The following is a 15,136-nucleotide window of genomic DNA, read 5'->3' as shown; positions in this document are numbered from 1 at the left end:
ATGAGTCCTGTATGAGCAGGAGTGCATTTTAAGGTCAGCACTTAATAGGTTGTTAACAAATCACAGGCTGAATTTTGGTTTTGCTGCTGTCAGGAAAAACAGAACTTGCATGGTTGCAATTTTGTATTTTGGCTCTTTGCCCAGCATTGCTTCCTATCCCTCTTTTTTTTTTTTTTTTTCTTTTTTTTTTTTTGCAAACGTTGCACATGGTGCAGGTTTGTTGACACCCTGCATTACACCATGAAGCTCATAAAGCTGAGTGTTCAGTGCTTCTGTCTTTTCTGTTAGCATTCCATTTTAAAAGCGTGGGAGCACACCACTTTGGACTATGAAATAACATGAAGGGGAAAACATTTTATAGTTTCTGAGAAAGTATCAGTGTTGAAGCCCAGAAGAGCACTGACTTTCACGGCACTGCATTCTCACCATGCTTGAGTCATTCTGGTTGTTCGTTTCCTGCATAGGCACTCTGTTGCCAGGGCCACTTTCATTATTTTCCCGAGAGTGATACTTCTGGTGGCTTGGTGACCCCTTACACTAAACAAGATCGGCAGGTAGATTTTTCAAGCAGGTCTCGTATAACTATCCCTATATGAGATTAAAGCCTCCCCCTGAGGCTTCCCCCACCCCATCCCGTCATTCCTTGTGGGAACTAGAAAACTCAGCAGTCATCAAGTGCCTTCCACAATTATGGTAGATACCAGGTATATTACTACTTAAATAGTTTCTTTGCCATCAGAGTACACTCTCTATTTTTTTTTCTTTTTTTAAGCTAAAAGTGTGCCATTTCTGCAACTGATCAAAGCACTAAACTGCTGACAAGTGTAGTATAAGTTGCAATGTCTTTTTTTTTTTTTTTTTCCTTTCTTCTGAATTGAAAGAGTGTACTGTTAGTATTTGGAAAAATCCTGGATAAAAACAGTTCACAAAAAACGGTGTTCATACAAGCACTCTTACACTACTGTGAAGTATCCTTCTTGATCAAAGGAAGGTGGATGGAGGCAGACCAGAACCTGTTAAGCAGAATGTTGAACAGACGATTAGCTAAAGGCTAGTACTAAGCTAGTTTGCGGGGCGGGGAGGAACAACCCATGAATGCCAGTTATTACAGGTGTAGAATAGCTTATTCTTTTGTAATTTGTGCCTTAGTGGAAATGTGTAACGTCTGGATAAGGATAAATGCACCTGATGGAATGGAAGAAGTTGTTTTCTATTTGTGCTGAAGTTTATTTAGAAGCCACTAATGAAGAGATGGTTAGTAGTGAGATGAGGGAAGACTAAATCAAGATGTTGAAAGGTTGAATCATCATAAACGCAGATAAAGACCGTAACTAAGAAATGGAAGGAAAAGGCCCTTGTGGTAATAGGATTGGTCAAATCTGGAGAAAAGGTCACATAGTGCCTAATTGACCACTGTATCTCTCTGGTTTTAGTTTGTGACAGGAACCTGTCATAGAAATGGAATAAATCAATAGTAAATTAGGGCTTGAGTGTCTGTATGGTGAAGTAGCTGTTCTCTGCTTTAAACTTCTGTTGTTGTACTCCAGAAATCATACTAGCCATGAGCACTGTTTAGTAGAGGTAGACCAAGTGTGACTTTGGCCATTTCTACATTAGTTTTATTTACCTGTTTTTCATCTGCCATACATTGAAGCTTCTTTCCATTACAACAGTCTTTTTCCCGGGTTCCTTATAGTGTAGCAGCTCTTTCACCTCTTCTGCAGTAGTGAAGAAGAGCAAAAAAGGAGCAGGAGCCCTGAGGGATAAGTGAAAAGGAGAGCTGAGCATGGTACTGTCAGGAGGTTCATTAGAGTGGAAGCACTGCCATGGCTTCTCTCAGGACATCAGTTCTGGATGTGCTGAACACTGCAGCTTGGAGCAAAATGAATCCAATAGTTCTTGCTGTTAAAGCGCCATCTGTTTCCTTTCTGTCTTCATTTGCAGTCACAGCATCTCAAAAGGACACGTGCACTAGTAGGGTTAAATCTAATGAATGTAACTAGTAGGAGTTGCATCTCATCAGCCAAGGATCACATTGTTAAAATACCAGAGGGTGTCTTTCCAGAGAAACTCTATGGATGTCTGTATAGCCTGAAGAGCTTTCTATGTAATTCAGATTTTATTGATAGTTGCACAGGTATCAGAAAATGCTGAGTATCTTCGAGCATGAAAAATGTCTCTCACTGGTAAAAGCCTTTGCCTACAGCATTCCTGGTTGATGCCATTTGATTTGCATCCCAGGCAATGGTTTCAGTTCTGCTGCTGGCATGAGCTGTGGGCTGATGCACCGATGTAATGTTCCGAGCGTTCTTGTATGCGGTGAGATTCACAGGCTCATTACTAGCAAGATAAAGCCTGGACAGACGTTAGTGTACAGTACCGGGTTTTTAAAACCACTAGTCAAATGGTTTAAAATTGACAGGGAGCAGATACAGTTGGTTTGTTAGGAAAGGTTTGCTTATACAGTGAAAGCTCAGGATTTAGTAAAAATTTAGACTTTGTGAAAACAAACTTCCTATATTAGTGATTTTTATTTACTTATTTATTTATAGAAAAAGGCATGTACCATATCCTTGTCTGCAGTGCAGCAAATGTGTCCCCAACTCGGAACTGACATCGTTATTTATGTCTTATATGAAATGCAAAAACTGACATATGATTGAGTAGCTTTAATTTCTGAATTTCTATTATTATAAAGTATTGCTAACATAAGATTGCTAATAGAATATTTATTGGTGACATTTAGGGAAATTTTTTTTTTCTAAGTAGCAATTCTGCTTTTATTATTTTTTTCTGGAAGAATCAAGATTGAACTGTTTCAAGAGCAACTATATTTTTCTGGTGTGTGTTCTTCGCAGGAATACATGGTTTATAGGAAACATACCTACATGAGATTGGATGGTTCTTCAAAGATTTCTGAACGAAGGGATATGGTAGCAGATTTTCAGAACAGGTAATATATTTTATAAGGTGTTTCTGTGCTAAATTGTGTGTACATAGAGAGTTGGTATAAGATGTAATGGAAATAAGTGAAATTTGCACTTAAATTATCTTTCCTGATATCAAATGGACCTCATTTATCTTAAGCAGCTTCTAGGTGGTTTGCTGACCAGGAATCACTGGTGTTGAATGGAACCCAGCTGTATTTAGGAATTTGTCATCTGTGAAACAGTATTGGAAGCAATTTTAGTGTACCCACCTATCGTGCTTCTTGCCATTTGAAATATGCTATTGCTTTTAAAGAAGCTCAGTAGAAAGGCAGCAAATGTTTGTTGGTTATTGTATGCTCTGATAATTGACACTGTAAAGATGAGACTGAAAGTCTTGCGTAGTGTAGAGCTTTGAAAGTGACCTAATTTTCTGCAAAACAAACCATTTAAGCATGTTTTATTAAGAAACCTTAAACTAATACACAAGTGATAAAATGGGGATTTTATTAGATAGTAAGATATGCTAACCCTTTTCATTTAGTAAACCAAAATGGATTCTTGCAATTTTTACAAATGCATCAGGAAAGACGAGTATGTAATCATTGTATTATAAGTTAATTTGTCTCCACTAGGGCTCATTATTTATGATGATTGAATTTATGGTTATTAAGTTTTCCTTTAATCATGGGATATGGCTTGATATGATGTCACTTTGGTATGGTAGTTCACAGTAAGGATATCCTTCCTGGATGTTGATGTGAGCTTGTAAGAAGGTCACTTTTCTTTTTCAGAGGAGTTAGGTTCTTAGATTGTTGTTTATTGCAGGGTGAAAGCAACATTCTAGACTAGAGAATAGTCCCTGCATTAGCGGTCCCAAGGTATCATAGCTGAAGATAGGAGGGGAAGCCAAATACAGCCTTTCAGGCCACTGGTTCATGAGGTTTAAAGACCTGAAGGACTGTGGTGCAAAGATGAGTCTTCTAGTGAACTCCTCAGAGTGATAAAACGTGAAAAGAATGTGTGCCACATACCTGAAGTGAGAGGACCATGCAGTAGCGTTCTGCCTGTTTCCAGGTGTCAGAAACAGGTTCCTTGCAGGTTATGAGGTCTTCCTGGAATCCTGACTCTGCTTCCTGTAAGGTCCTTTAGCCAAAAGAAGTGAAGAAATTTGTTTTTATTAATGAACAGAATTTGGTTTTATTAAGAATAGAACAGCTGAAAAAAAATCATCATTTCAGCAGGAAATCCCTTTGAAATATAGGTCAGCCAGTCTAAACAAGAATTCCTATTGAAATGTTAGTTGAGTACCTCTTATACATGATTTACTTATGAGAAGTATTTCCAGGAAAAAAAGCCTGACTGAGACTAAACTATCCTGCAGGATATCCTAGCAGGGTGCTGAAAAGATATAGCTATGGAATGATAATTTGTTCCTGTAGTCTGTGGCACTGTCCACTTTTTCCTTCCCATATGGCATTTCCAGAAGCATTTCACAGCTGGATGTTCTGGTGACTATCTATATGCACGTTCCACTATTGTTACAAGACTGAAAAGATTTCCTGGCCAAGGATTACCTACACGGCGATGAGGCACCTGCTGACCCCTTTGGCTTTGCACCTGCAAGATAAAGTCTAGAGACTGACAGCTCAGCTTCAGTTCCTCCCAGCTGTCCATAGCTCAGGGTGGATTTTTGTACTTTTAGATTTTGGACTGCCAGAAACATTCTATTTCTAATTTTAGAGTTTTGGGCACTTTTTTGTGTGTGTGTGTTAATTCATAGTTTTCATAATTATTTCTGTTGTCTATTGGCAGTTTCCTTGGGGGGGTGGGGGGAAATCTTACCTTGGACCAGAACGGGTTCTGTGAGAGTCTCTTTTTATGATACAGCCTTGCCAGGTACTTGTGAATGTCTTGAAGTTTGAGTCCTGCGAAAAGAGTCAGTTCTACTTGACCTTCAAGGATATGGATTCCAAAACCCTTAGTTTTTTACATTTGTTGAGTTGTACTAGCATATGCGTAATAGCCTGCAATACACCCACGCTTCCTCCAGGAAGGGCAAGAAAGACCCTTTAGATTTGATGAGTGGACTTTCAAGGCCAGACTGCTTACACATAGTTAGTCAAGAAGGAAATGTCCCATGCTGCTCATGCAGCAAGAGTTTCTGGTGCTTTACTAATTCTGCATGCACTAGCATACAGACAGTGTGGTACCAAAAGGACGTGGCGTTGCAGGGTGTCTTCTCGTAAGCAGAGGGCCTTGCTCTGTCACTGTCAAAGGACAGCATGTCAACCTCTTTGGAGTCCTTACTAGTACTGTCTGCTTTGTTTGCATCAACCTGTTCACAGATCCGTACGGTGTTAAACACTTTCAAATACTGCTGACCCCCCAGTGGCACTAGTGATGTTCACAGCCTTAGCAGAAATCCTGATTTCGCTGTTACCATTTGAGTTTTCATCAGTACTTGGTCATCCTGCGTATAGACCTGTCTCCTTGTTTGTTCTGTTCAAAGCACCAAATTTAGAGCAAAACTTGCATCTCTGCAGTTCCAACATTTATTTTTCTTTTTTTATCAATTGAGCATTGTTAAGGCAAGACTTTTTTAACATTGGTCAGTTCTGTGAAACAATAAATTGTTCTTTGTCCGTATGAAATCTTAATTTCCAATGTAGGCAAGATAAGCCCTGGTTTGTTTTGATAGAGATTAATAAGCTGCTATTGCAAACTGAATGTTTGCATGTTCCGACAGTCCTGATTTGTAGATTAACTTCTCTCACTCAATCGTATGGTTTTTTTTTTTCTTGACCATGAATGAACAGTACAAAATGTTCTGAAGTGTTCAAGTAATAGAAATAGCCCTGATTACTTTATATGGGTCAAAAAGTTTACTTCTGTGGTTATTTCTTTTTCATCATGCACAAAATAATGGGCTTTTAATCTCTTTCCTCTACAGGAATGATATTTTTGTGTTCCTGTTAAGCACAAGAGCTGGAGGCTTGGGCATTAACCTTACAGCTGCAGATACGGTAGGTGAAGTTTGGTAAGGTAATACAGAATAAAATCTTGGCTTACTGATGTTTAGTTTTCAGTATAAATATTTCTTTGCTTTTCCAGCCTCATATGCCTCCAACCACCGTTTTTCCTAAGCTGCTCAACTCCTGCCTCCGAGCCTCACAATTTATGTAGGAAAATTGGTCTGTCTGTGTGAAAGTTGGCACTCTCTTAGCCATGCTGATCAATATTTTTTAGTACTGCCATTCACATCACGAAGTTGCATAACCTTGTATTTACGATATAGTATTACCTCGATGATAAAGTTCTAGAATATTGGACACTTGGTACATGGTGTTTGGTTGCAGTTGGAAACTTCTTCCTTCTCCCTACATACTTTATTACCAGAGTCTAGAAAGGAGTTGGATGACTGAAGGGGTCTACAGATGCAAATGGTGCTTTCATACGGTGAACGCTGTTCCATGTATGACTGTTTGCTCTTAAGGTTCAGCTGCAAAGGAATCAGTAGAACAGGTGTCGGTTACCCTTTTTTCTGTGCACAGAAGAATGAAGCAATGCCTCTAAAAGTACAAAGTCATTTGTAGTTGTGATTCATCTGGTCAGGAAGGATAAATTGCTTCCCCCCTACTCACCCAAGGTGTAAAGGCATACTGATTTAGGTGAATTGCAAGGATTTGCACTCTGGAGCAGCTGCCACTAATGACTAGGGAAGGAATACTGACGTACATGAACCACTTATCTCTTCACTAACAGCCACTCTTGTGCTTCTAACCCAATACCTTGTGTGCATGCAGATTTGACCCCAAGACAGACTGTAATCCTTAGCCAGAGAAAACCAAAGATCTCTGAATCAAAAATATTACTTTTTTTTTTTTAAATACCCCATCATATCTTGCTGTCACTTAAAAGAAATTGGAAGAAAGCAAGTGTCTGTGGGATTTTCAGGGTTGAAAAGTTCTCTTGATTGAAGTTGCTTCAACAGAGGAAATAAACAGATGGAAGCACAGGCATGCTCCTGCAGGCTCCTTGCACCAGCATTTTTAGTTCTGTGTTTTTGTAACTTTCTGAATACTTTGCTGTCTTAAGTTTTTTTTCAATGTTTTTTTGTATGCTTACTGTGCATAAAGTACTGTTGGAATGATAGGGCAATATGACTGTAACGTGGCATTTCAGTTTTCTGTAGTAAAAGCACTAGACTAGACTAGACTTTATCCAGGTTTGAAAGAAAAAAAAAATTGGAGTATTCCCTTTCATGTGAAATTCTAATTTGATGAGCTTTTTCTTCTTAAGGCAAGTAACACTAAAATGGGTTCATGATGTGGTTAGCCTATCATTAATTACATGACGCTGATTTAACATGGTGACAAACTTAGGAATTTTGTGCCTCCAAAGCAGATTTGTTGAAGAAGATATTGAAGACATTCTGTGGAAGTTGGAACATTCACAGTGTCAGTTAGTTTGAATTCATCTGAAATGCAATGGAAAAGACTTCATAGGACTGGGCAAAGCTAGGTTAATACAGCCTGCAGTGGGGCGGTAATTCTGTGGGGCGTATAGCAGAACTTTTATCAGTATACTAGATTTTTGTTTGTTTAGTCACCATGTGCTCTAAATGTATGGCTTTACTTAATCGTTTCTCTTCTGGTGTTCTCTTGCAGGTAATTTTCTATGACAGTGATTGGAACCCAACAGTAGACCAGCAAGCCATGGACCGGGCACACAGGCTGGGTCAAACAAAACAAGTCACTGTGTACCGGTTGATATGTAAAGGCACCATTGAGGAGCGCATCTTACAAAGGGCTAAGGAAAAGAGTGAGGTAAGAACAAAGAAATCATCTGGAACAAGAAGTTACAGAAACAGTATCAGAAAACACGTATCAAAATGAATGAAGAAACAGAAAAAGTATCTGCAGGGAGACAGAAGAGAAGCCAAAAGGGAATGTCTTTGTTCAAATAAACAAATCTGCTAAAGCTTGTTCTCTTTTGCTACGTTACAACTCTTCTTTGTTTTTTTGTTTTGTTTTGTTTTCTTTAATATAGTTGCAGTAATAGAGGTTGAGTGAATGGCTTAAACTGAGACACTGACTCAATATGGAGATCTAGTTTTCAGTCAGGGAGACTAAAAATGTTGTATCCTTTAAGAATGTGATCTTCATGATCCTCTGTGCAGATTACTTGAAAAATTGGACTGGCAATTTATATCTGACAGGAATACTGCTGTGTTTTTTCTTTTTGTTCAGCAGTATATTAATACTATTATCATTTGTTGTTTATTACATGGTGCTTTAGAAGAAGTGCAACTTTGCACAAGGGATGGCAATTTTCTGCTTTCTAGCTTGGTTGCTTCTCATATTTTATACTCTTAATTATACTCTTAATAAATCTTCCCTGAAATTTTGCTACTAACTTTGGTATGATAGAGAAGTTGAATCAATTCTGACTTAAACAGATGCGCTGGCATCTTTTTTTGGCTGGCTTTCAGTGAAGGGTAGTGAGAATGGTTCATGGCTGCTTTGAGTAATTTTTCCTTTTTTTTCCTCTCGATTTTTCCTTCTAGATCCAACGAATGGTGATTTCAGGTGGCAATTTCAAACCTGACACTTTGAAGCCAAAAGAGGTAGTCAGCCTTCTGCTGGATGATGAGGAACTAGAAAAGAAATGTATGTGAACTTTGTGTTGCAGCATTTTCCCCATCTTCCACTTCATTAGCTTATGAAATCTGTGTTTTTATCTCTACAAACACATGTATTGCTGATAACAACTTCTGTTTCCTGGCTCTTTTTGTATTGCCAACTCTTCTTAGTACAAGCTGGTTTCATATCACTGCTGAGCTGGAAGATGAAGTTGTGCAAGAGAGACATGATGATGTGATAAAGTTTTTATTGGCACTCATTCAGGATCATTACATTGTTCCTGAATGACAGAGCTTTGACAAGAATTATGTAGGTCATGACAAGAAAAGTATTAGTAAAAATGCTGTATTTCATCATACTTTTGAAGCTGTCTTAGAGGTATATGCTTTTATGTTGCTTGAAAGAAGAATTTCACTGTAAGACTTTTTAGTAATTTGGATACAAATAGTTCTAAGACAATAGTGTTTTCAATGTGTTTTAGTTTTAATACAGATGACTTTTCTTCACAGTTCTGTTAGAACTAGAAATTCGTGTAAGATTCACAAAAGGATATGAAATATCTTTCCAGTGGTGACAACTTTGTATTTCTTTTCCAACAGTGCGCCAGCGTCAAGAAGAGAAGCGACAGCAAGAAGAAACAAATCGTGTGAAGGAACGTAAACGTAAAAGGGAAAAATATGCTGAAAAGGTACTTTGATGCAAAGAGGTTGCCTGTGTCAGTGATAGAGCCAGAAGAGCTTCAGGGTCACTATGATGTGGTGTGGAAACATTTTGTGCAAAGGCAGTCTAATGTGCAAAGCCTTCTTCCCTTCACCATTGAACATCAATCTGTGGCACTTCCTTACACAGAAGAGGGATATTACAAAATACGTAGTGCATGGTTATCTGTATTTTAATACCATTACCAACTTGAAAAATAAGGAAGTACTGCATACCCAAACAACACTGTAGATCGCCAGTAGCCTACAGACAGCAATTTGAGGACTCATGCTTGAAAAAAACAAAATGATCAACTGATCATTCTGTAGCATATAAAATGGTGACTTAAGATTTTGTTCTGCAAGGACAAAAAGGGAGTGTAAATGAAGCACCAAACATAGATAAAACCCATATAGCTATGCGGCTTCTGTGGAACAAGGGAAGATCAGTTTGTTTAAAAAAGATCCTTAAAACTAGTTTATGAAAATTCTGAATTTCTGAGACAGGGAGGCTTTGCATTAATTAATTGGAATTTTGTGTAATGGTAAAGAATTTCAAGCTCGTTCCAAAATGTAGTGGAAATCAAAGTAATTCTGTAAGAGTAATTCTCCATCATTCCAGCTATTTTAGGAAGGGGGAAAAAAAAAACAAAAAACAAAAAACCACTCTACTTAAATTTAAAGAAGGAGCCTTTAAGGGATCTGTTACTGTGTCCTTCAGAAACTTGTTTTGGGAAATTCTGGACATGGTGTTCCTTCAGTTATAATACTGTATTGCATGTTGTGATTTTGGGTTGCTTATTCCCTTTTTTCTGTTTTATTGTCTTTTTCATTCCTGGTATTGTTTTATTTATTTCAGAAGAAGAAGGAAGATGAATTGGATGGGAAAAGAAAGAAAGAGGGCGTGAACCTTGTGATCCCATTTGTTCCCTCAGCTGATAACTCCAACCTGTCTGCTGATGGGGATGATTCTTTCATTAGTGTAGACTCTGCCATGCCCAGCCCTTTCAGTGAGGTAAGACTCACTGCTGCTTCAAACTATATACTATTTCAGTTGTGGCCTTGCATCCTGTAGCTAGTGTAGAATTTTGAGTATGTGGGGAAGTGAGGTGTCTTAAAGGTGAGACATGGAAATGAAAATAATTTATTGAAAACATAACAGCTGCTAATAAGCTGCCCTACAGCTCCTCACGTTATTTGAAATTCCATTATTCCCCTCTTCATTTGCTCTCTGCCTCCCGTTTCTTACAGCGAGTTCATGCCCTGACTCTCCTCCTGAAACGCCCCTGAAGTTTTTCCATTCCTGCCTGCAGTTCCACTTACTTTCTTCCTACTTTCTTCTCCTTTTCCTGCCTTTGTCATGCTCACATTTATAACCATGTGCCTTCTTCCATGCTAATACCTTCCATAGCAAGAACAGTCTCTTTCTGCTCCTGAACCAAACAGTATCCCTCAAATAGCTCCTTGGCATTCAGTTTCTTTGCAAATACTCCTCACTAGTCTCATCTACATCTCCTTCTCTGCTTCCTTCTTTGCTTCTGATTCTGAATTAGTGTGGTTTTTCTCTGGAATTTATATTGTAAATTCTCAGTGGCACACATCTTCTTTTCCTTCATCTTTTTGCAAAGAACTGCAAACCAGTTTTGGCAGCACATATATTCTGTTCTATAGATTTCTATGTTGTGTTGTTCCCTTACTGACAAAGATTTTCATTAGCAGTGGTAGTAGGTTAAGAATCCTATTGTTTTCTCCCTTGCAGTTGAAGATGCACAGTTGAACAGCAGATGTTAAGTAGCTCCTGGAGGTCTTTACTGCTGCTCAGCATGTAAATAGAGGCTGTGGTGTGATTAGGCAGATTATGTATCATGCTGCTAGTCTCACATAGAGAAAACGAGAGAGAACAGAACAAGTACCAATTAATTGCCTGTGATTGTGTCTTCTAAAGATCTTACTATGTTTGTACCCTAACCTGAGAAGCTAACGGCTTTGTTCTCTGTCATGTTTAGATATCCATCAGCAGTGAATTACATATGGGCTCTATCCCTCCCGACGAGAGCAGCAGTGATATGCTTGTGATTGTGGATGATCCAGCCTCTTCAGCACCTCAGTCAAGGGCAACAAACTCTCCTGCTTCCATTACTGGCTCAGTTTCAGATACCATGAATGGTCAGTACTTTTGCCTTGACTTACTACTAAGATTTACTAAATGTTGACTTTGGCTAGGTGATACATTTCTGCGTTTTAACCAAAGTATATGCATAGTTGGCAAGATTTGGGGAAAAAATTGCCTTTTCATTGAGAAATTACTTCTGATTTGATAGGAAATCTGTTTGTAGTCTGTCATTCACCCCACTTTTCCTCTTTTCTGTGTTAGTTACTCTTAAAAGTTTTTTCCTTTGTTCCTGTGTTATAGAGGGCTCTCCTTCCATTATGTCCATATTACCAAATTACAGACAACCATAGAACTATTAATCTCTAAGCTTTTCCTTGGATTTGCTGTTGGGCTAATAATCAGTTCTCTATTTCCAATGGGTGATTGGAGCAGCTGTAATTCTAAATAATGGTGAATGTTTTTAACTACCATAGTTTTCTACACTGAAATAAGTAGAGCCATAGTTCTTGACGAGTTTCTTTAGAGATAGCAAATGGAAGAAACTTCATATCTATCTTCAAGTAAGAAAATGCTTCATCCTGAACTAGAACCCAGAATCCTCCACTTATTTATGGGTTGGATTTGTAATAATAATAGTTGGAGTTAATAAGATGTGGTTAATGAAGAGTGAAGTTTTGTATACATAATTGCTTTTCATGGGATCACTGCTTGCTAACAGTGTCCATATTAATGTAAATGAACAGTATCAGTTAATAGGAACAGTATTAATGTAAATGGTAGGTAGTTCTGATGCTGTATTCATTCGTGAGTAGGCAGAAATACTATAGCAGTTATTGTTTTAACATTCTTTTTTTGTTAAGGTGTTTCAATGCAAGATACACCTCTCACTGGGAGAGGCCAGTCAGGTCGGAGCCGAGGTCGTCCTAAAGGTTCGGGCAGTGGATCAAAAGGCGGCACTGGGAAAGGCAGAAGCCGGAAATCGATAGCAGGAAGTGCAGCTGCAATGGCAGGTGCCAAAGCAGGGGCAGCAGCAGCCTCTGCAGCGGCATACGCAGCGTACGGGTACAATGTCTCTAAAGGTATGTGGGGAAGGGGAGGCAGCAGACTATCCAGAGCAGAACCAGCCACATGAATTTGGGTGATTGTTGTTTACGGCCTGTCAAAAAATAGATAAAAGGTGGTGTATTGTTGGTATTGCTTGTCCATTATATTTTGAGATCCAGGCAATACACAATATGACATGGTAATGGTGTGAGAGGATAGCCAGTTTCACCGCAGATGACCTTGAGAGGCTAGTCCTGCAGAATTTTCATCTGCCCTTTGAATCATCTCATACCAAATATTTTTCCTCTTTCTTGTTTTTTATTTTGGTGTCCGACAAATTGGATAGTGTTGTTTATCCCATGGGCATGGCTGTGGCTTTCCTATACTGCTGTCACATTGAAGTTACAGCATCAGGTTCCAAAATCTGCTAAACTGATGGTGATGGAGCTTCAGCTTTACACCAGCTGAAGGTGCCCAGGGTATAACTGCAAGATGATTTGTATATTAAGGACATCCCTCTTCATTAAACTCTCATAAATGATGAACACAGGCTGGTCTTAGGACTGATTGTTAGTATATTGCTTGTTATTGAAGAACCACAAGTGGAATAATATGCTCACATGGCATTTGATTCTCTTTTCCATTGCTAGGTATGTCTGCAAGTAGCCCTCTACAAACAGCAATTATTCGGCCTTCTGGACTTGCAGATTTTGGACCTTCAAGCGCCTCTTCTCCCTTGAGCTCCCCTTTGAGCAAAGGAAACAGTGTTTGTGGGACCCCCAAAAGCTTAAACCTGACCAGCAGTCTCATATCAGAAACTCCAATTCGGAAGCAAAGCAAAGGTGCCCACAGCTCAGGTGGTCGGTAGTAATTTTGAACCCCCAAAGCTTGTCTGAACTGCGTTGGCTTTCAGAGTAGACCACCCTGCCAGGTTAAGGCATGCAAACGAATGCCTTGTTGCTGTCCAGCACGTGTGTGAAAAGAAAATCAAAGCACAATGGGAGTGGGTGGTTTATGTGAGCACTTTGATTATGTGTATTCCAAAAAACTGTCTTTGCAGACACTGCGAGAAGGAGGGAAAGGAGTCTGGGGTAACTGGGAGAGTGTCAGCTTGTGTTTTATTGACACGTCTGACAAAGATTCCCAAGAAAGCATCCAGCTACTCCATGGAATATCCTGCAGCTGTGTGTGCTTGAAGTCACACCAATATACTTTCTCTCTTGTAGCTTGGGGTGGAACCCAGCGTTAGTTTTATCCTACGAAATCAGTATCTGAAACCCAGGAGTACCCTGTAGAGTCAGAAGACATTTCTGTACTGGCAGCTGGTCAGTGTACATGTGGGGGTAACTGGGGGCTAAGCTGAAGATATGTTGTGTGATCAAAAAAAATCTTGGATTCTTCTAGTGTCGGCCTCTGGGTTCTCTAAAGGTTTGAAATGCGAAGGAAGGTGTCTCAGGTGGTTTCCAGGGAGTGGACTCTTTTCAGCACCATCTGTCAGGACAGGTTTAGAGCTGCAGAATACAGAGAGCACTGACAGGCCGAGTGAGAGCAACAGCTCTGCCTCTGCTTCACGCAGTGGATGAAACCACAAGCCTGTGGTTTAGTTTACATTTCAGAGTTCTCATCGGCACGAGCACTTCCTGTGTTGCGAATGATTTCTCTCACTTTTGAGATGTGCAGAACTCGTAAAAGCTTAGAAACAAAGTAAGGCTCTATTTGTACAAATCTCAAGAAGAGGGAAAGCTGCAGTGCCGAGGAAGAGTTTGCTGCTGTTCCTCTCACTGTGCCATAGCAGAGTGTGGTTCTGTAGCTTGTAGGCTGCGAGGGGAGCAATGAAAAGCAGTCCTGAGAGAGAGAGAGAGAGAGAGAGAGAGAACTGTGCCATTCCCCCTTCCAGCCAAATCCTGGGAAAAAAATTGTCTCGTATCCCAGCCATCCATTGACTGTTCTTCCAGTGTGTTTTCCCTTCGTCTCTGTGATCATCACACATACTAGCTTGGTTGAGTTACTGCGGTGTGCGGGTACCAGCAGCCGTGTCCCATAAGGCTGATAGAAGGCAGTGCTGCCAGTGCCCATCTGTGTTCTCATTCTCTGGTTGCTCCTTCCCTGTTCTCAATGCACAAACCCCCCCATAGCCCCTTGCTTTGCTGTAAGCGTTGTCTGCATTGCACTGAGATTTAGGCGTGGGGCAGTTCTTCTGTCTGACACGTTGAATTAAAAGGCTGTTCTGCCGGGGCACTTTCATCCCTTGAGAGAGAAGCAAGTTGAGTTGCAGGTCTGGGCTGTGACAGCGGAAGATGACTTTTTTTATTGTTTTGTTGTTTGTTTTTTTTTTCCAACCCCAAATCCTTTGCCTGGCGTCCTACAGTGTGGAGCGAGTGCTTCCTGTTGGCTCTGCCTCTAATTTGCACACCTGAAAATAGCAGAACTGAGCTTAGTTAGGTTGATTTTTAAACAGATTTGCAGGGGATAATTGAGGGGGAAGTGGTGTTTAATTAACTCATGAAGACTTCCCCCTGCCCCTCTTATTCACATGTATATATGATATTTAGAGGGAATCAGACAAATGCCAAGCCTTTTTTTCTCTTTGAATGTGCTGTCTATTTTTATAACTGAACTTGTACATATGTATAAAGAGAGAGACATCTTTCTTTTACTAACTGGAAAAGAAAATCTTAAATAAAATGGAGTGAGATAATTTTATGTAAA

At 39.6% G+C, this 15,136-nt stretch overlaps 1 protein-coding gene across 2 annotated transcripts in view; it reads left to right on the top strand.

The window, feature by feature from the left end:
* Nucleotides 1-15,136, top strand: part of INO80 (INO80 complex ATPase subunit) — a 68,084-nt gene extending 52,948 nt beyond the window's left edge. For both annotated transcript variants that reach the window (XM_087746233.1, XM_087746234.1), the window contains exons 28-36: nucleotides 2,859-2,953; nucleotides 5,881-5,953; nucleotides 7,598-7,756; nucleotides 8,497-8,599; nucleotides 9,172-9,260; nucleotides 10,130-10,285; nucleotides 11,277-11,436; nucleotides 12,244-12,462; nucleotides 13,078-15,136. In XM_087746233.1, the coding sequence (XP_087602359.1) occupies nucleotides 2,859-2,953; nucleotides 5,881-5,953; nucleotides 7,598-7,756; nucleotides 8,497-8,599; nucleotides 9,172-9,260; nucleotides 10,130-10,285; nucleotides 11,277-11,436; nucleotides 12,244-12,462; nucleotides 13,078-13,295 (1,272 nt within the window). In that variant the 3' untranslated portion in view covers nucleotides 13,296-15,136. The remainder of the gene's footprint in view (nucleotides 1-2,858; nucleotides 2,954-5,880; nucleotides 5,954-7,597; nucleotides 7,757-8,496; nucleotides 8,600-9,171; nucleotides 9,261-10,129; nucleotides 10,286-11,276; nucleotides 11,437-12,243; nucleotides 12,463-13,077) is intronic.

Source organism: Nipponia nippon, unplaced genomic scaffold (genome assembly GCF_047370975.1).
Source record: "Nipponia nippon isolate SJK-2023a ecotype South Korea unplaced genomic scaffold, ASM4737097v1 scaffold_10, whole genome shotgun sequence".
Lineage (NCBI taxonomy): Eukaryota > Metazoa > Chordata > Aves > Pelecaniformes > Threskiornithidae > Nipponia > Nipponia nippon.
Note: the sequence above shows the minus strand (reverse complement) of the source record. Positions and strands in the feature narration are given on the sequence as shown.